General features: G+C 27.7%; 4 protein-coding genes across 4 annotated transcripts; 2 read left to right on the top strand and 2 right to left on the bottom strand.

The window, feature by feature from the left end:
* Nucleotides 1-282: 282 nt before the first annotated feature.
* LOC101215088 (endochitinase) lies at nucleotides 283-1,814 on the bottom strand. The gene is made up of 3 exons (XM_004134783.3): nucleotides 1,476-1,814; nucleotides 942-1,092; nucleotides 283-762 (listed from the first exon to the last, which is right to left on the bottom strand). Exons 1-3 carry the CDS (start codon nucleotides 1,765-1,767, stop codon nucleotides 390-392), a joined length of 816 nt encoding a protein of 271 aa, XP_004134831.1. The 5' UTR covers nucleotides 1,768-1,814; the 3' UTR covers nucleotides 283-389.
* A 1,162-nt stretch (nucleotides 1,815-2,976) lies between these two features.
* LOC101217090 (endochitinase) lies at nucleotides 2,977-4,183 on the bottom strand. The gene is made up of 3 exons (XM_004134956.3): nucleotides 3,873-4,183; nucleotides 3,650-3,794; nucleotides 2,977-3,421 (listed from the first exon to the last, which is right to left on the bottom strand). Exons 1-3 carry the CDS (start codon nucleotides 4,171-4,173, stop codon nucleotides 3,043-3,045), a joined length of 825 nt encoding a protein of 274 aa, XP_004135004.2. The 5' UTR covers nucleotides 4,174-4,183; the 3' UTR covers nucleotides 2,977-3,042.
* Nucleotides 4,184-9,042: 4,859 nt separating this feature from the next.
* LOC105435940 (endochitinase-like) lies at nucleotides 9,043-10,274 on the top strand. The gene is made up of 3 exons (XM_031886821.1): nucleotides 9,043-9,348; nucleotides 9,432-9,582; nucleotides 9,684-10,274. Exons 1-3 carry the CDS (start codon nucleotides 9,087-9,089, stop codon nucleotides 10,048-10,050), a joined length of 780 nt encoding a protein of 259 aa, XP_031742681.1. The 5' UTR covers nucleotides 9,043-9,086; the 3' UTR covers nucleotides 10,051-10,274.
* Nucleotides 10,275-15,927: 5,653 nt separating this feature from the next.
* Nucleotides 15,928-18,276, top strand: LOC101215333 (chitinase 1). The gene is made up of 4 exons (XM_031887505.1): nucleotides 15,928-16,132; nucleotides 16,980-17,363; nucleotides 17,447-17,597; nucleotides 17,698-18,276. Exons 1-4 carry the CDS (start codon nucleotides 15,952-15,954, stop codon nucleotides 18,062-18,064), a joined length of 1,083 nt encoding a protein of 360 aa, XP_031743365.1. The 5' UTR covers nucleotides 15,928-15,951; the 3' UTR covers nucleotides 18,065-18,276.
* Nucleotides 18,277-20,730: the final 2,454 nt, after the last annotated feature.

The following is a 20,730-nucleotide window of genomic DNA, read 5'->3' as shown; positions in this document are numbered from 1 at the left end:
TTCTAATTTTGATACAATTTTAAGCTTTTGGCGTTTTATTTTATCACCCCTTTTCAGTCTGGAATGTTAAGTGGAATTCAAGTATCCTTTCTTTTACGCTTTGAATTCTATTCTGTATTACCTTTTTTTTCTTTTGCTATTTCTTAGTTTAATTGTTCTCTTGACTTTGCTTTTATTTTGCTGTATAATTTGAAAATGCTTCATTGTTATCCGTGTATTAAAAAATCAAATCCGAATCATGAAAAAAAAAACGAGTTTAGTTCAAATGATATCAAATATTTGTTAAGGATTAAGAATTCTCTCTGGATCTCATCTCATTTTCAGCCAGCTTTTATTCCATTCCATGTTATTACAAGCCTTTTAGATTTTGAAACAAAAGAAGGTTGGCATTACATTCGAGTGAAAGGTTCTTGAAAAAAGCAATCCAAGTGTTTTCCTGGATTGACTCCCAACATTTTGCAGTACCTTACATAAAATCCAAATCTATCAGCAACATCAGTATTAGCACCACTCCCACATTCTCGCCCTCCAATGATGTTGCTGACAACACCGTAACCAGGGACTCTTTTAGCAGCTTTGTCAGCTTCTGTGGGTTTCCATTTGCCCACCATAACATCATGACATGATGGTTTAATTCCTTGTGGTGTCATCCAAAACCAAATCGCTGTCTTGAACGATACAACTGGGTCTTTAGCTACTAAATCTGGGTTCTTCAGCAAATCCAATCCTAACGCTTTCCCGGCTTGCCCATAGTTCTGGTTACTAATTAATTAAATTTAAGAAGAAAACAAAGCAAAATAAATACGTACCAAAGGTTACGTTAATTTCTAAACACAACCGATCTCTCTTGATTCATATATATTGTAAATCAAAGTTGTAATTAATTAAGGAGGGAGAGATTAAATTTGTGAGTACTGTACTTACTTAATTATTTAACTTACCCTTGGAGTTGCATTGGTCCACGACCATAATATTTTTGGCCTTTAGCACAAGGCCATTTAGGATCAGCTTTGCAATAGGAATCTTCAGTGGTTTCTCTTATGTGGCAATATCCCCAAAAAAGTGGACCATCTGGTGCAGTTAGCCATCCTCCTACACATATTACATGAACAAATCACAATACCTTATTGACTGTTACCACAGATTTCTATATAAAAACAATTATTTTATTCAATATTGTCACTGCAATGTATCAGTCTACTATATATAGTATGCAGAATACGAATTCAGAAATATGTATGCTTTTAATGATTAGCGAGCATTGTAATTAAAATAGTAGATTAACTCAAAATCTTAAATGGATGAGTGGAGTTTGTGGTGATTTCTATAAGATAATAACATGAAGTTATACATACTCATTACTCATACATTCTTGTAAGTACTGATGGAAAGAGACGTCCCCATTTTCGATTAATATCATATTAGATCACTGATAATTATAACAATATAAAAAGTATTAAGTGAGTGCTACTAACCGGTGGTTTGATGAGAAGTTTGAGCGAGGAAAGCGAGCAACTCCCTCTTTCGAGTAGCAAGTTTTCCAGTGGTGGCAAATCCTAACTTACCAAAGGAACGAGCCGCGGCTAAAAAAGCTTGGTAACTATAGAACCCTTGGCTTGAACATTGTGGATCCTTTTGATATTTGAACATTGCATTGAATGTAGTGACATTAATGAGCCTTCCTACATCACTTGAACTTGAAGCTACACCCACTGATCTCCATAACACACCCAAAATTAACAAACTTAATAATGAATAAAGCTTCATTTTCCTCTCTTAAGTTTAAATTAGATCTTTGGGACAAAACAATGCAATTTCCTTCCTCCTATTTATATATACACAATACTCATAAATATATATAATTTTATCAATCATAGAAAGTCACTGCACGCTTTAAAAGAAGAGGGAAAAATCAATAATATAAAATAAAATTCACATGTATCATAAAATAATAAATATACTAAATGGTCCATTTCCAGCCAAAACAACACATGTTATTGTGAATGAAAATTTATAAAATATTTTACTATATTTTATAAATATTTAATTTTTTTTTAATTCATAAGAACTTCCAAACAAAAAGAATAGTTAATTTTTAATTTAAAAATTCTATGCTCTATAATTAATAAAAAAAAAAATTAAATGTAAATATTAAAAATTAAACAATTGTGAGTATATAAAATAGAATTCAAGAAACTCCAAAATAAGTATACTCTGTTTGATTGAAATGGATAGCGATGAGATTTTATATAGCTAATGTGGTTAAATCGAGGTATGAAAATAATAAGCAATTTTGAAATAGATAGTGATGAGATTAAAATTAATTAAATTGAAATTGGTGAGTGCTCTCTACATCCAATATTAGGTTGTCATTCAAGTGGGTGACAACACCAATGCACTACGCTCCCCCTCCATTTCTATTCTTAATTTAATATTCTAAATTCATATCTTTTCTTTTTATTTCCTTAATTCTAAGAAATATATTTATATATAGTTTGTGTTTAATTTGTTTTTTCCCCTTACCTATCACATGATCAATTTAATATTCATTCTCTTTAACTCAAAAGTGCCCAAATCATTATACTACGATATTACCTTAATTAACTCTAAATTTATGATCAATTATTAGTTATTACTTTTTGTTTTTTATTTTTAATATAAACCATGAATATTGAATCTATTTGTTGTCCTCGTCAAAATCACCTAACACATGTTTTTAATTTTCATATATATAGTAATAATCTTCTTTTTATCTTGTAATGTAAAACTTGAATTGCATATTTACTAATCATTCATCTACTTACTCTTATTGACTTGTATAAGCAAATTATTTTTACCAACGTGACTAAATCAAGATTGTGCGAGAGATACTACACTTTTATGATATACAACTTAGGATATCAAAAGAAACAAAAATAGATGCATGTAAGGTAAAGTTTAAGATGGAAATATTTAGATTCTTAATTATAACAATTATTTAAAAAGCTAACGAGAATGGAAAGAAAGTCTTATTAGCCACCAAAACATAGTTTAATTAAACCATTACATTCGGGTAAAAGGATCTTGAAAAAAGCAGTGGAGGTGTTTTCCTGTTTTGATACCCATCATCTTGCAGTAACGGATGAAAAATTCAAATCTGTCAAAAACAGAAATATCAGCGTCATGTCCACATTCTTCTCCGCCATTGATGATGTTTGTAATGACACCAAAACCCGGAAGTCTTCGAGCAGCTATGTCTGCTTTCGTTGGACGCCATTTGCCGATGATAACATCGTGACATGATGGTATGTTTAGGCCTCGGGATGTCATCCAATACCAAATGGCTGTTTTGAATGACACAACTGGGTCTGTAGCTAACAAATCTGGATTCTTCAACAAATCCAATCCTAATGCTTTACCAGCTTTGATATAGTTGAAGTTGCTATATAATTTGAGAGCAAAGAAAAAAACAATGTCAACATTTAGTATAATCAACGCTCTAACTATATATTAATTATATATAACCTTAATTGTCCTTACTTTTAAATATGGTCCAATTTTAGTTGAATGTTAGTATATTGTTATTTTTTAAAATTGAAGAAAGATGAAAGAATAAAAACTAAAATGATAATTAAAAAAAGATGAAAGTATAAAGTAGTGGGTTAAATACTATCGGAGTTGCATGGGTCCTCGACCGTAATACTTTTGAGCAGGAGCGCAAGGCCATTTTGGGTCACAATATGAATCATTTGTTGTTTCTTTTATATGGCAATATCCCCAGAAACTTGGACCATCCGGTCCAGTGAGCCATCCACCTACCCACATTATTTTTTCTAAATAAACAATAATGCAAAAGTCTATTGTTATACTTATACTTCATTGTTAAAACTAACCGGTGGTTTGGTGAGAAGTTTGGGCGAGGAAAGCGGCTACCTCCCTCTTTCGAACGGAAGGTTTTCCGGTCGTCGCAAACCCAAAGCCACTGAAATAACGAGCAGCTATAATAAAAGCTTCGTAACAATAGAACCCTTGGCTTTCACATTTTGGATCCTTTTGATACTTGAACATTTCATTGAACATTGGGGCACTAATCAGGTTTCCCACCTCGTTGTCTCTTTCGTTTGGGGAAGGAGTTGTTGAAGCCATTCCCCATAACAAACCCAAGAGTAAGCACATTAATAGCAATATCTTCATTTTTCTTCACTTTCACACTTTCATTTGAAAATTTTGATATTATATATATTGTGTCCATGGACCATATGTTTATGTACCACTCATAATGAAAGTCCAAAGCTTAGAACCCCACTTTTTTTTTAATCAATAAAAAATAAAAAGAGATTAGATTTTTTACGTTCTTTTTGGTATGATCTCTAAGTCAGATAGATAAACAAATAAATAAAATTTTTAAAAGCTCCCGTATAGACTAGAAAAGGTTAAAGGTTTGAATCTTTCAATTTCTATTGTTATTGCTATATTAAAAAATGCGGTGATTGGAACAAATGATACAGTAATTTGTGTAGTCTTGGAAGGTCTACATGAACCAAATATACAGTGAATTTCACATATTTACTTTACCAACTTTGATTTGTTAGATCAAACAACATATCATTTGACAAAACTATGGAATACTTTATCCACCACATTTCCCTACTTTATTTGAATCTTTTAATATATTATTCTTAATCTAGAAACTTTATATCAATAACTACGATCCTAATAATCATTAATTTCTTTTGCTTAATTGCCTAACGCATGGTCTTTATAATATTATCATCTTTAAACAAGGGTGTTCATATTAGATTTTATTAAAACAGAAATACTATATGATACAAATAATTTTTTTATGAAACATTTTAAAAAATAATAGTAATATATTAAAACTATTTAAAAATATAATAAAATTATTCACTCTATAGTATATTTGAAAATTTTATTATATTATAAATGATTTCAATTTTTTTAAAATATTTATAACAATTTCCATTTTATTTTTAACTTTTAAAAAATTTATTTTGTCGTGGTATTTTTAATTATCTAAAAGATATTTTTTTGTCATAATGTGAAAAAGTATAACTTCCTAATATGTATGATAGAAGAATTATCTTTTACATTTTCAAAATATATATAGTACAATAACGTTATTTACTTTGTGTGATAGACTCTCGTAATTAACTTTTTTGGTTATCCATTTAATTGTCAATTTTTATCTCTAGCTACCACTTTTTTCTCCTTGATCAACACACTACTTATGGATACAACATAATGAATAACTTGAGGTCCAATATTCTTTTTGTTTCCATACCCCAAGTTTAGGTTGACAAAGTCTAAATCAAAGACATATGATCACTTGATATCACTTCTTAGGAATAACATATATATCTTCCTTTACATCTCTACATTGATTTCAGCAAAAGATTTTAAGACTTTGGTTTGATTTTAAGACTTTGGTCTAAGTCTATTTTGAAATAGATATAGCTTAATATATATATATATATGAAAGTAGACTTTTGGAAATTAAAAAGAGATGTGGGTAAAATAATATTGAAAGAAATGGATGAGTGGTGTATCCATTATAATGTTGCTATTCAAGTGGAGGGACCAACAATAATAGAAAATAAATAACACATAATTAAAGATAGTAGTGAAAGATATTTCTTACTTTTAAGACCCACACATAAATAGGTCATGTGTGACACACATTAGTAGAAGTTATTATGGTACCACTCTAAACACTTTTTAGATTTTAATATATATGTAATTTAACCTCTACTAACTTTTCCAATTTGTGATGAAAACAAAAAAGGAAAAAAAAAAAAAAGAAAAAATTCAAGTTATTTTCAGTATTTCATAGATACACACTAAGAATCTAGTTAATTACTTTTAAATATAAAACATACGAGACTGTTTTAATATAATTCCTAAATTTTAAATTCGTACAACAGATCACTTTTTTTTATAAAGATTTATTAAACAAAAAATTAAAATTAATATATATGTATTTCAAACGTGAACGCATCCTAATTCGATCAATTAAAATCTACCTAAATTATTTGAAGTAATTAAAAAATTATTGAATCCTAAATCCTAAATTTCTTTTATGGATTAACCTTTTTTTTCTCTGGAAAGAATTCATATTATTTGGTCAAAACGATTCTTTCCTCTAATTCCATAAATAATTAATGGAGGAATGTAGAAACCATTCAATATTAAACTTTCTAGTAATGTGACCGTAGGTTAAGTTGCTATAAAAAAACTATAGGTTGCTTCATAATAATAATAAAAAATTTAAAAACTAAATTGTAGGTTATTTAATTTATATTTTATGACTAAAGAATAAATATCAAAATGTCAAAAGAGAAACTTAATATACTATAAATAATTAAGTATATATGGATGGTCAAAATTTGTAATAAAAAATTTGGATTTATTTCTATCAAATCCAATGTCCTAATTAAGTTTGTGAACTATTATCTTATTTGGCATTTTTTTTTTGTTTTCACAAGGAGGAAAGTCTAAGTCAAAGAAAATAATAAAACGATTTATCCACAAGTTGTAGATTTTAAAATTACGTAATTTAAAATCATAAACTTGGATTGTGTTCATAATCTAATATATTCATATTGTGTATTGGAAACACTCACGTTAATTAAATATATACATATATATGTCATGTGTTTGTGGCAATTTAAGTATGAAATTTCATTTTTATAGTTTGACAATAATTTGAATTATTCAAATAAATTGTGAGGTGAATTTAACCTGAATTTGCTTGTAATAAGAATGATACAAATTCATTGCCCCAATGATAAAAAAAAAGATATCATGTTTTTTATTTCAATGAATGAATAAGTGGCGTATACCCATAGGATCATGGAATTTTTACAACCTAAACTAATATGAAACTATATTTATTTACTTATAGTATTTTAAAATACATTTTTTAGCTTTGTTCTTGAGAGACTCTTACTCAAGACTTGTTATACTTAAGTGTGTATAAATTAAATGAGTTAAAAGATGTAAAAAATTTGATAGCATGATTATGAAACAATCTAATAAATCAAACTTTAGATCGACAAGTATGTTTTTTTTTTTTATGTATCAATTACATATCGAATGTTTAAAATGGATTGAAATTTTAGACATCGACATTGACTTGATTATTATCGGAACATTTGTGCTAATTTTATATATTTTTTATATTCCTACCCTATTTAAGAAGTATAATTATTATTTAATAAAATTTTCAAGAATTTATGAATAGTTATTGTTTTGAAATGAATAATTAAATTTAAATGAAAATATATTATTGAAACAATACAAATAGAGAAGACAATTTGTTTCCTTCAATCCCTCAATTATAAGATCTATAATATAATATAGTGGTAAAAACATCTTACATCTTTACATCAAAAACTTTTATACATATACTATAGATTATGAAGAAGGATCTAAATTAATAAAGGTTAATTGGTTCGAGTTATAAGTTTCACCTAACATGAAAAAAAAAAAGATGTAAATAGAAATATTAAAGTTGAGTATACAAATTAATATTATATATATTAAATTGGGTGTAAATAAAGGCACAAATTTTCTTTGTCCTACAAAACAAAAGCCATCACTGCATCATCCTTCTCCTTTCCTCTAAGGCATCAAAGTTAAAAAAGATATCAAAAACCAAAACGTAAATAAAGGGCTACTGTCCCCTTCATAATTATTACAATATATGTACCAAAAAGAAAGAAAAGAAAAAAAAAAAATATCAATATCCACAAATTCACAAATTAAGAGGAAAAACAGTTCAACATTTTGATTAAAAATTTTAGTTCATTTTGCTATTTTTACAAATACCCTTTTAACAAATATTACACAAACCCTAAATCTTATATATGTATGCATGACACAATCACTAATATGTTGTGTATATGTATGCATATGTATTGCATTTGATAATGCAAGTCAATAAAATTGATTACTTCTACTTTGTAGTTAAATGAAGTAGTACTCCCATCCATTATAATGTCAAAGATTAAAAAAAGAAGAATTGATCAAATTGGACAATATAATTAAACAATAAACAAAGATTACGGTTAAGTTATTCCAAATTACATTCCAAATTTGATATCTATTTCATATTTTATATATTAGCCTTTTCAAATTCCACCAAAATGTCATCCTATAAATAACTTCACTTCCCCTAATCTTTTTTCGTTTGATACACAAACAAAATAAAAACAATGAAGTCGTACAGCTGCCTTATAATCTTAGCCTTTGCATTTCTTTTAGGAGTTGCCTGGGCCGAGCAATGTGGGCGGCAGGCCAATGGAGCTTTATGCCCCAACAACCTTTGCTGTAGCTAGTACGGTTGGTGTGGCAACAGTAACCCCTATTGTAAAGACGGTTGTTAGAGTCAATGCGGTTAGTTTCTTTCTAATAAATGAATAAATCAATATTTCACACTTTCAAAACATCAAATTATGATTGAATTACGATACTGTAGAATTTTTTTTTGTTGAATTATAAATTTTATCTTATGGTTAAAATAAAAATTAAATCCAATTAATAATTAATTAAAAAAAAGCATGTCTCTACCACTGTTACCTTTGTAATTATAATGCATGAAAATATTGATAATAAGCAATTACTTTTTGCATCCCATAGATTCCATATGCACTTGTTGTTATCCATTCTATTTTTACCCTAACCAAAAAGATATATAAAAATTTATCAATCACGTAGTTAATTGTTAATTGTGATTGAATTATAGAAAAAGAGACATAGTTAATCATTGACCTGCCCTATTTGAGATTTACTCTACAAATTAGAGTAGAAGTAGTCTTAGTGAGACTATTCAAACTTAAGGGAAGGGGTGACCTCACCAATCACTCCCATCATTGATCAAATTGGCAATACGATCAACATTATAATTAAAATAATTAACAAAGATTGGTTCAAAGTTATTCCAAACAATCCAAATTTGATATCTATTTCATATTTTATAATATTAGCTTTTCAAATTCCACCAAAATCTCACCCTATAAATATCTTCACTTCCCTTAATCTTTTTCATCACATCTTTTCTAGTTTGATACACAAACAAAAGAAAAACAATGAAGTCCCTTCTTTTAGGATCTACCTCAGCCGAGCAACATGGGCGGTATGATACTGTAGAAAGTATCATTACCGAAAGCCTATTCAATCAAATGCTTAAATATTCTACCGACTCTCAATGTCCTAGTAATGGATTCTATACCTATAATGCTTTCATTACCGCTGCTCAATCCTTTCCTGGCTTTGGTACCACGGGAAATATCGTTACTCGTAAGAGAGAGCTTGCAGCCTTTTTTGGTCAAACTTCTCATGAGACTACTGGTTCGTTTCGAAACTATATCTTCTCTTTATAAATGTAGTTTCATTGTTGTTGACTTGAAAAGCAAATTTTGTTCGTGATGTAGGAGGATGGGCTTCTGCACCTGATGGTCCATATGCGTGGGGATATTGTTTCATAAGGGAGAGAAATCAAGATGTGTATTGCACACCTAGCGACCAATGGCCATGTGTTGCTGGTCAGAAATACTATGGTCGTGGACCAATGCAACTAACTCAGTAAGTATATGAAGGCCTCCCATTTTAAATAATAAAAATATATCACCATTTTTTAGTTTTAAATTTAATCATAACTCGTAAAATTGTATACTTTTAAACAGCAACTACAACTACGGGCTAGTAGGAAATGCACTAGGTTTGGATTTGCTAAGCAACCCTGATTTGGTAGCCACAGATGCTATTATATCATTCCAGGCAGCCATTTGGTTTTGGATGACACCACAAGGAAACAAACCATCCTGTCACGATGTTATTACCGGCAATTGGCAACCTTCGAGCATCGACAGAGCTGCCGGAAGAGTCCCTGGCTATGGTGTCATCACCAATATCATTAACGGTGGACTCGAATGTGGACATGGCCCCGACTCTAGAGTTGAGGATCGAATTGGATTTTACAAACGATATTGCGACATGTTGGGTATTGGTTATGGCAGAAACTTAGATTGCAACAATCAACGGTCTTTCTAAATTAAAACATTTATTTACACTTATAATTAATACTATGCAATATAATAAATGGTCTTTTTTTGTTGTTATAATTGTAAAAGATCACTAGTATGTGTGTGTGTTATTAGTCATGGTATCTTTCAATAAAGAGGAGAATTATATATTCACCTTTTCCAATTTGTATGCAATTTTATGGAAATTGTAAGAAATAACACTCGAAGTGTATTCTATTTCTTTTCCTAAAACAAAGTAATAATTTTTCAGAAATTTTAAAATTTAGCTTTGAAATTATTTAGAAAAATTGAATTTCTGTTAAAATAAAAGAAAAGAAAATAGAGAATTGAAGTCCTTTTACCTTTTCTTTTTCAAAATAAAAGTGGAATTATATCTCTAAAATTATTAGATTTGGCTTCTAATTATTTTGGTATTTTATTTTTTCAAATTGGTTCATAAATACACACATAGTGATAATCAATGAAAATATAATATTATCAAGGAATTATTCTAACTTTGGAAGTTGTATTTTATTATATCATGTCCATTTCATATACTATTAAATTACCAACAAGTTGGATAAAATTACGTTGGAGTGAGATATGCATACATGTTCAATCAACCAGTAAATTGGGTTTGGAAAAGTCAAATATGGATTATTGTAAAATGTTATTTATTTATTTGTGTTATTTATGGTATATATTCAAATAATTATGTTTTCTAAAACAAAACTTTGACTCTACCAACAATTTCAAGAGTAATATTTAGATGTATTTTAAATTAATGGAATCATTTTTATAATTTTTTATTTTATCATCGACGGCAAATAAATAATTAAAATATTTTACAAAATAAATAAAAAGAATTTGTCATTTAATATTAATACTTTTTATAATTAGTATTAGAATTTGTGAAGCTATGATAATAGTATGATATATGCATGTGTATGTATTAAATGGGAAAATTTTGTCTATTATAATCATATAATATTTTTAAAATAAAGTTCATTCAAAATTGTCATCCAATAATGCACACATTCGATGTACCAAATTCTTTTGCTTCTTATGGATTTAATAAGTCTCTTTTAACCTTTCATTCATGGCTTATATATGAAAATCTTAGATTTATTGTTAGATTTACTAGTTTTGACAATTTTTGTATTAATTTTTTTAAGATAAAAATTTATAGTTTAGATATGAAAGAAAAGTTTAAAAATTAAATTATTTGTAACTTAGATAAGAAATCCAGGATAAAATGAAGTTTAAGGTTAAGTTGTATATAAAATGAAGTTTAAGGTTAAGTTGTATATAAAATAAATAAATGGTTTAGATGAACTAAGTTAGATGGATATTAAGATATAAAGTTAAATAAGGACAATAATTTTGCGTTTTTCCTTTGATTTATGAAATAAATGAGGCTACAACCTACCCAAATTGTGAACATGCTACTTTTAGTTTTTATTTCATTTTCAAAAATTAAATTTTCACCCTTGCATTATAATATTTTGTTATATTTATAGATAATTTTAGTAGTTTTGTCATTTTAAAGTATTTTTCTTTCGATTATAGGTACGTAAATACAATTTTTTTATGGAGCATTTTAAAAAATAGCAATATATTAAAACTATTTAAAAATATAATAAAATTATTCACCCTATAGTTTATTAGAAAATTTTACAATATTTTATAAATAGTTTCAATTTTTTTTAAATATTTATAACAATTTTTTTTAACTTTTAAAAAATTTGTTATGTCCTGGTATTTTTAATTATCTAAAAGATATTTTTTTTGTCCTAATGTGAAAAATTATAACTTCCTAAATACGTATGATAAAAGAATTATCTTTTACATTATCAAAATATTAATAGTACATGATATTATTTACTTTATGTGATAGACTTTCGTAATTAACTCTTTTGGTTATCTATTTAATTGTCAATTTTTATCCCTATCTATCACTTTTTTCTGCTAGATCAACACACTACTTATCGATATAGCTTAATGAATAACTTGAGGTCCAATATTCTTTTTGTTTCGATACCCCAAGTTTACGTTGACAAGGTCTAAATCAAAGACATATGATTACTTGATATCACTTCTTAGGAATAACATATCTTCCTTTACATCTCTACATTGATTTCAACAAAAGATTTTAAGACTTTGGTTTGATTTTAAGACTTTGGTCTAAATCTATTTTGAAATAGATATAGCTCAATATATATATATATGAAAGTAGACTTTTGGAAATTAAAAAGAGATGTGGGTAAAATAATATTGAAAGAAATGGATGGGTGCTGTATCCATTATAATGTTGCTATTCAAGTGGAGGGACCAACAATAATATAAAATAAATAATACATAATTAAAGATAGTAGTGAAAGATATTTCTTACTTTTAAGACCCACACATAAATAGGTCATGTGTGACACACATTAGTAGAAGTTATTATGGTACCACTCTAAACACTTTTTAGATTTTAATATATATGTAATTTAACCCCTACTAGCTTATTTGTAATGAAACCAAAAATTCAAGTTATTTTCAGTATTTCATAGATATACACACTAAGAATCTAGTCAATTACTTTTAAATATAAATCATATGAGATCGTTTAGTTCATGTATACTCATAGATATTTGTTTTAATATATGATTTCTAAATTTTAAATTTATATCATACATAACTATTTTTTTGGATAAAGATTTATTAAACAAAATCTTTATCTAATTTGATCAGTTAGAATCTACCCAAATTATTTGAAGTAAAAAAATCATTTAATCCTAAACCCTAAATTTCTTTTATCGATTAACCTTTGTTTCTTGTTAAAGTTAGATTACGACCGAAAGAATTCATATTATTTGGTCCAATATTAGTTTTTTTTTTCCTTTCCTCTAATTCGGTCAAAACGATTCTTTCCTTTAATTCCATAAATAATTAATGGAGGAATATGGAAACCATTCAATATTAAACTTCCTAGTAATGTGACCGTACGTTACGTTGCTATAAAAAAAACTATATGTTACTTCATAATAATAATAATAAATTTAAAAATTAAATTGTCAAAAGAGAAACTTAATATACTATAAATAATAAATATATATGGATGGTCAAAATTTATGATAAAAAATTTGGATTTTATTTCTATCAAATCCATTGTCCATCCCACTTTATACTAATTAAGTTTGTGAACTATTATCTTATTTGACATTTTTTTTTTGTTTTCCCAACGAGGAAAGTCTAAGTCAAAGAAAATAATAAAACTATTTATTCAAAAGTTGTATATTTTAAATTTACGTAACTTAAAATCATAAACTTGGGTTGTGTTCATAATCTAATATACTTATATTGTGTATTGGAAACACTCACGTTAATTAAATATATACATGTCATGTGTTTGTGGCAATTTAACTATGAAATTTCATTCTAATAGTTTGATAAAAATTTGAATTATTAATCATAGAATAAAGTGTGAGGTGAATTTAACCTGAATTTGCTTGTAATAATAATAATAATAATAATAATATAGATAATAGTTAATTAAAAGAAGGACATGTGCAACAGCAGCATTATCACCGTCACGTCGCCGGCAGCGGCCATTGAGGGTGAAGTCGAGGACCAATTTAGGTTTAATTAATTTGTGTTGGTCAATCAGTAATGGGTGCGTGAATTTGGGGAAAGGCTCGATCTTGAATTTCCTTTTCATTACTTTTAGTTCTATGAGGAGCCCTAAAATTTTCATATTTTTCTCTATACATTAAGTGGTTTCTTATGGCAAGGAGGTGTATTATTTGTTTATTTTCATATTTATTGAATTTAGCATATATGCCTTTCAAAATCTTTAAACCTTTTCTAAACAATTAAAATAACGTCTATGGCAATTTTTTTAATTTTTATGTTTATGATACTTTCAAATTTTCACACTTAAAAATATAAATTTACTTTTAAAAAAATATTTTTAAAATAGAAAATTTATTTTAAATGTTGTTACAATCTAGTCTAGTCTACCATACGTATATAACAATTTAGTTTATCGTATAGTCAATTTTTTAAAATAACCTTTGTGTTTGTACATATGCATGTTGAGAATTGATACATGGATGCCTTTTAAAAGTAACTAGATGAAGTAGATAAAAGTATTTACTATTTCTTATACATATTTTGTTAGCCGTGATTTAAATATCTCAACTTATGTAATATATCTTTTCAAATTCATAATTTTGAATTATCTCTTCGCTATATCACTTCACGGTTGTCCATGATAACATAATATTCATTTTTTAGACATGCACACGTAGTCTCTCTACATTTTGAAACAATTAAAAACATAATTTTCTCAATCCCGTGTAGAATGGAAATAGAGAAGAAAATAACTTTCTCCATCCCGTGTAGAATGGAAATAAACCCCTAATGTAATACAAATTCATTGCCCCAATGATAAAAAAAAAGATATCATGATGTTTATTTCAATGAATGAATAAGTGGCGCAATACATATCCATAGGATCATGGAATTTTTGCAACCTAATCTAATATAAAGACATCTTGGTACTACTAATTAGTAACGCGTGCTATTCAAAAGAGAGTATTTAATTATATAAATAATATGAAACTATATTTATTTACTTATGGATTTTTAAAATACATTTTTTAGCTTCATTTTTTAAAGACTCTTAACTCAAGACTTGTTATACACGGGTGTGTATAAATTAAATGAGTTAAAAGATATAAAGAATTTGATAACATGATTATGAAACAATCTATTCAATCAAACTTTAGATCGACAAATATGTTTTTTTTTTCGGGTATCAATTACATATCGAATGTTTAAATGGATTGAAAATTTGAACATCGACATTTTGTCTTGATTATTATTTGGACATTTGTGCTAATTCTATATATTTTATATATTCCTACCCTATTCAAGAAGTATAATTATTATTTAACAAATTTTTCAAGAATTTATGATTAGTTATTGTTTTGAAATGAATAATTAAATTTAAATGAAAATATATTATTGAAACAATACAAACAGAGAAGACAATTTGTTTTCTTGGATCCCTCAATTATAAGATCCATAATATAATACAGCCGTAAGTACATCCTACATCTTTACATCAAAAAATTTTATACATATTCTATAAATTATCTAGAAATATCTAAATTAATGGAGTTTAATTGGTTCAAATGATAAGTTTCACCCGATTGTTTAATTGAACATAAAAAAGATGTAAATAGATAATTTTTAGTTCATGATCTTAGTTGATAAAACCCTTTCAAAGTTGAGTATACAAATCAATATTATATATATTAAATTGGGTGTGTAAATGAAGATATATAGAAGGCACAATTCTTCTTTGTCCTACAAAAGAAAAGCCATCTCTACATCATCCTTCATCTTATCCTTTCCTCTAAGGCATCAAAGTTTGAAAAGATATCAAAAACCAAAACGTAAATAAAGGGCTACTGTCCCCCTCATAATTATTACAATATATGGTACCAAAAAGAAAGAAAAGAAAAAAAACCCTTTTAACAAATATAACATAAACCCTAAATCTTATATACTTATGTATGACATAATCATCAATATGTTGTGTATATGTATGCATATGTATTGCATTTGATAAAGCAAGTCAATATGATTACTTCCACTTTTAGTTAAATGAAGTAGTACTCCCATCAATTATAATGTCAAAGATTAAAAAAAGAAGAATTGATCAAATTAGCAAGACGACCAACAATATAATTAAACAATAAACCAAGATTGCGGTTAAGTTATTCCAAATTACATTCCAAATTTGATATCTATTTCATATTTTTATCTATTAGCCTTTTCAAATTCGACTAAAATGTCATCCTATAAATAACTTCACTTCTCCTAATCTTTTTTCATCATATCTTCTTTCGTTTGATACATAAACAAAAGAAAAACAATGAAGTCTCACAGCTGCCTTATAATCTTAGCCTTTGCATTTCTTTTAGGAGTTGCCTCAGCCGAGCAATGTGGGCGGCAGACCAATGGTGCTCTATGCCCCAACAACCTCTGCTGTAGCCAGTACGGTTGGTGCGGCAACACTGACCCCTATTGTAAAGACGGTTGCCAGAGTCAATGCGGTTAGTTTTTTTTCTAATAAATCGAACAAATCAAGATTTTACCCTTCTAAAATATCAAATTATGATTGAATTAGGATATTGTAGATTAATTTTTTCTGTTGAATTATAAATTTGACTATATGGTTAAAATAAAAATTAAATCCAATTCCTATAATTGGATAAAACTTGGTAACTCACTTTTACACTTGTAATAATAATGATAATAATGATAATAATACACATAAATAATTAATTAACAAAAGCAAGTCTCTACCACCATTACCTTTGTAATTACAATGCATTGAAATATTGATATTAAGCAATTAATCTTTGCATCGGATAGATTCCATATGCACTTGTTGTTATACATTCCACTCTTACCATAACCAAAAAGATGTATAAAAATTGTTAATTGTGATTGAATTATAGAAAGAGAGACGTAGTACTTAATTATTGACTTGACCTATAAGAGATTTACTCTACAAATTAAAGTAGAAGTAGTCTTAGTGAGACTATTCAAACTTGAGGGATGGGGTGACCTCACCAATCACTCCCATCAATTACAATGTCAAAGATTAAGAAAAGAAGAATATTGATCAAATTGGCAATACGACCAACATTATAATTAAAATAATTAACAAAGATTGCGTTCAAAGTTATTCCAAACAATCCAAATTTGATATCTATTTCATATTTTATAATATTAGCTTTTCAAACTCCACCAAAATCTCATCCTATAAATATCTTCACTTCCCTTAATCTTTTTCATCGCATCTTTTCTAGTTTGATACACAAACAAAAGACAAAAAAAGAAAAACAATGAAGTCCCGCAGCTGCCTTATAATCTTAGCTTTTGCATTTCTTTTAGGATCTACCTCAGGCGAGCAATGTGGGCGGCAGGCTAATGGAGCTTTATGCCCCAACAACCTCTGCTGTAGCCAGTACGGTTGGTGTGGCGACACTGATGCCTATTGTAAAGATGGTTGCCAAAGTCAATGTCGGGGCTCGACTAGTCCTACACCACCCTCTGGCGGTGGTAGTGGTACTGTAGGAAGTATCATTACCGAAAGCCTATACAATCAAATGCTTAAATATTCTACCGACTCTCGATGTCCTAGTAATGGATTCTATACCTATAATGCTTTCATTACTGCTGCTCAATCCTTTCCTGACTTTGGTACCACGGGAGATGACGCTACTCGTAAGAGAGAGCTTGCAGCCTTTTTTGGTCAAACTTCTCATGAGACTACTGGTTCGTTTCGAAATTATATCTTCTCTTTTTAAATGTAGTTTCATTGTTGTTGACTTGAAAGACAAATCTTGTTCGTGATGTAGGAGGATGGGCTTCTGCACCTGATGGTCCATATGCGTGGGGATATTGTTTCATAAGGGAGATAAATCAAGATGTGTATTGCACACCTAGCGACCAATGGCCATGTGTTGCTGGTCAGAAATATTATGGTCGTGGACCAATGCAACTAACTCAGTAAGTATATGAAGGCCCCCATTTTAAATAATAAAAATATCTCACCATTTTTTAGTTTTAAATTTAATCATAACTCGTAAAATTGTATACTTTTAAACAGCAACTACAACTACGGGCCAGCAGGAAATGCACTAAGTTTGAATTTGCTAAGCAACCCTGATTTGGTAGCCACAAATGCTATTATATCATTCAAGGCAGCCATTTGGTTTTGGATGACACCACAAGGAAACAAACCATCCTGTCACAATGTTATTACCGGCAATTGGCAACCTTCGGGCACTGACAATGCCGCTGGAAGAGTCCCTGGCTATGGTGTCATCACCAACATCATTAACGGTGGACTCGAATGTGGACATGGTCCCGACTCTAGAGTTGAGGATCGAATTGGATTTTACAAACGGTACTGCGACATGTTGGGTATTGGCTATGGCAGTAACTTAGATTGCAACAATCAACAGTCTTTCTAAATTAAAACATTTATTTACACTTATAATTGATACTATGCAATATAATAAAGGGTCTTTTTTTGTTGTTATAATTGTAAAAGATCACTAGTGTGTGTGTTATTAGACATTGTATCTTTCAATAAAGAGGAGAATTATGTATTCACCTTTTCCAATTTGTATGCAATATTTTTATGGAAATGGTAAGAAATAACAGTCGAAGTGTATTCTATTTCTTTTCCTAAAACAAAGTAATAATTTTTCAGAAATTTTAAAATTTAGCTTTGAAATTATTTAGAAAAATTGAATTTCTGTTAAAATAAAAGAAAAGAAAATAGAGAATTGAAGTTCTCTTACTCTTTCTTTTTCAAAGTAAAAGTGGAATTATATCTCTAAAATTATTAGATTTGGCTTCTAATTATTTTGGTATTTTATTTTTTCGAATTGGTTCATAAATACACACATAGTGATAATCAATGAATATATAATATTATCAAGGAATTATTCTAACTTTGGAAGTTGTATTTTATTGGAGTGAGATATGCATACATGTTCAATCAACCAATAAATTGGGTTTGGAAAAGTCAAATATGGATTATTGTAAAATGTTATGTATGTATTTGTGTTATTTATGGTATATATTCAAATAATTATGTTTTCTAAAACAAAACTTTGACTATACCAACAATTTAAACAGTAATATTTAGATGCATTTTAGATTAATGGAATCATTTTTATAAATTTTTTTAATCATCGACGGCAAATAAATAATTAAAATATTTTACAAAATAAATAAAAAGAATTTGTCATTTAATATTATTACTTTTTATAGTTAGTATTAGAATTTGTGAAGCTATGATAATAGTATGATATATGCATGTGTATGTATTAAATGGGAAAATTTTGTCTATTATAATCATATAATATTTTTAAAATAAAGTTAATTGAAAATTGTCATCCAATAATGCACACATTCAGTGTACCAAATTCTTTTGCTTCTTAGGGATTTACTGGTGTTGACGATGTTGTAGTTTAGATATGAAAGAAAAATTTAAGAATTAAATTATTTGTAATTTAGATAAGAAATTGACCAATAAAATCTAGTTTAGGGTTAAGTTGTATATAAAATAAATAAATGGTTTAGATGAATTAAGTTAGATAGATATTATGATATAAAGTCAAATAAGGACAATAATTTTGCGTGTTTCCTTTGATTTAAGAAATAAATGAGGCTACAACATCGTCGTTTTAGTTTTTATTTCCAAAAATTGAATTTTCTTTTAGCGTTAAAGATTATAATATTTTGATATATTTGTAAATAATTTAAGAGTCGAACCATTACAATTCTCATTTTTCTTCATTTTAGCTCGTAGTTAATGATACTACAATTATTCTTTTGTAATCTTGTTGCGGTTTTAAAAGACATCGTGAATTTTAAAATTAAACATAAAAACTTATACTATTAATTTCAATATCCAAATATTAGGTTCTACCAAATTATTTAGCTATTTTATTTTATTTGAATTCAAATATGATAGATATACGTCATCCATACAATCCAATACAATGACAAGTTTTACTTTTCTTTTCCAAAATCACCACAAACGATGGGCATTTGATAATTAAACTTGTTTCACTTCTTTAATTAATAACTTTTTTTAGATTGATTATGAATGTGTTTATTCATATTGTTGACTAATTGTATAAATTTTCTTATGTTTCATATATATTTACATGGGTATATATCAATTTTTTTAAACAATATGCAGTGCATCAAAATCAATACTACAAAATACTCTACTTTTTTTCTTTTCATTCATTTGGTTTATTAACAATAAGGTGGAATAGGGAAACCAACCTCAAAATATTAAATGATTCTCTTATTTATGAATAAACATTGGCATAACCCTAATTTATAAGATGAACTGATTTCAAACCAACGTTAAAAATAGAATTAGCAATTGAATTTTCTTTCAAGGCGGCCGAATTAAATAGCTATAATTTCAAATTTTACAAAAATAGACAATCAAAATCAAAATCGTAAAGCTAAAGACTTAGAGTAATTCTTTTGAAATTGTCTTCTTACCCATTTGAATAATACACCCATTTCAAAACAAACTTTTATATATAAAAAATTTAAAAATAAATAAAAATACAAAAATATAACAATGAACCAAAATATTATACTTTATTTAGAACGGATCACGATACATTAAAAAAACTATTATATTTTTATTTATTGTGATTTATCACACACAAATTGTTATATTATTTTGTTACTATTGAACTATATACTAAATTTATATTTCACACTAGCTTCGTAATCATTAAGAGAATGTACTTAGCATGATTAAAATTTACAAATAATGAACGAAATTTAAGTGGCATTGTAACAAAATTGTAATAATTATTAGGATATACTCATTTTGGATGAAAATGTCAAAACACATTTAACTTTTTATTATTTGAGGGGCTATTATTCACAATTAGGCATGGTGGGGCCTATCAATATAATGTATTTACACCCCATCAATTAAGGAGAATTCTTCAAAGATTAGGGAGTGTGACATTAATTAACAAGTTTTGTGGTCAAGTTTTTAACAATAATAATCCAAAATCATTTCTAATTTCCTTAATTATTTAATTTTTGTTTTGAAAATTCTACCAAAAATATTGCCTATAAATATCTT

This window comes from Cucumis sativus, chromosome 6, assembly GCF_000004075.3.
Source record: "Cucumis sativus cultivar 9930 chromosome 6, Cucumber_9930_V3, whole genome shotgun sequence".
In the NCBI taxonomy this organism is placed as follows: Eukaryota; Viridiplantae; Streptophyta; class Magnoliopsida; order Cucurbitales; family Cucurbitaceae; genus Cucumis; species Cucumis sativus.
The sequence above is the reverse complement of the archived record's forward strand: the minus strand, read 5'-3'. Positions and strand labels throughout refer to the sequence as shown.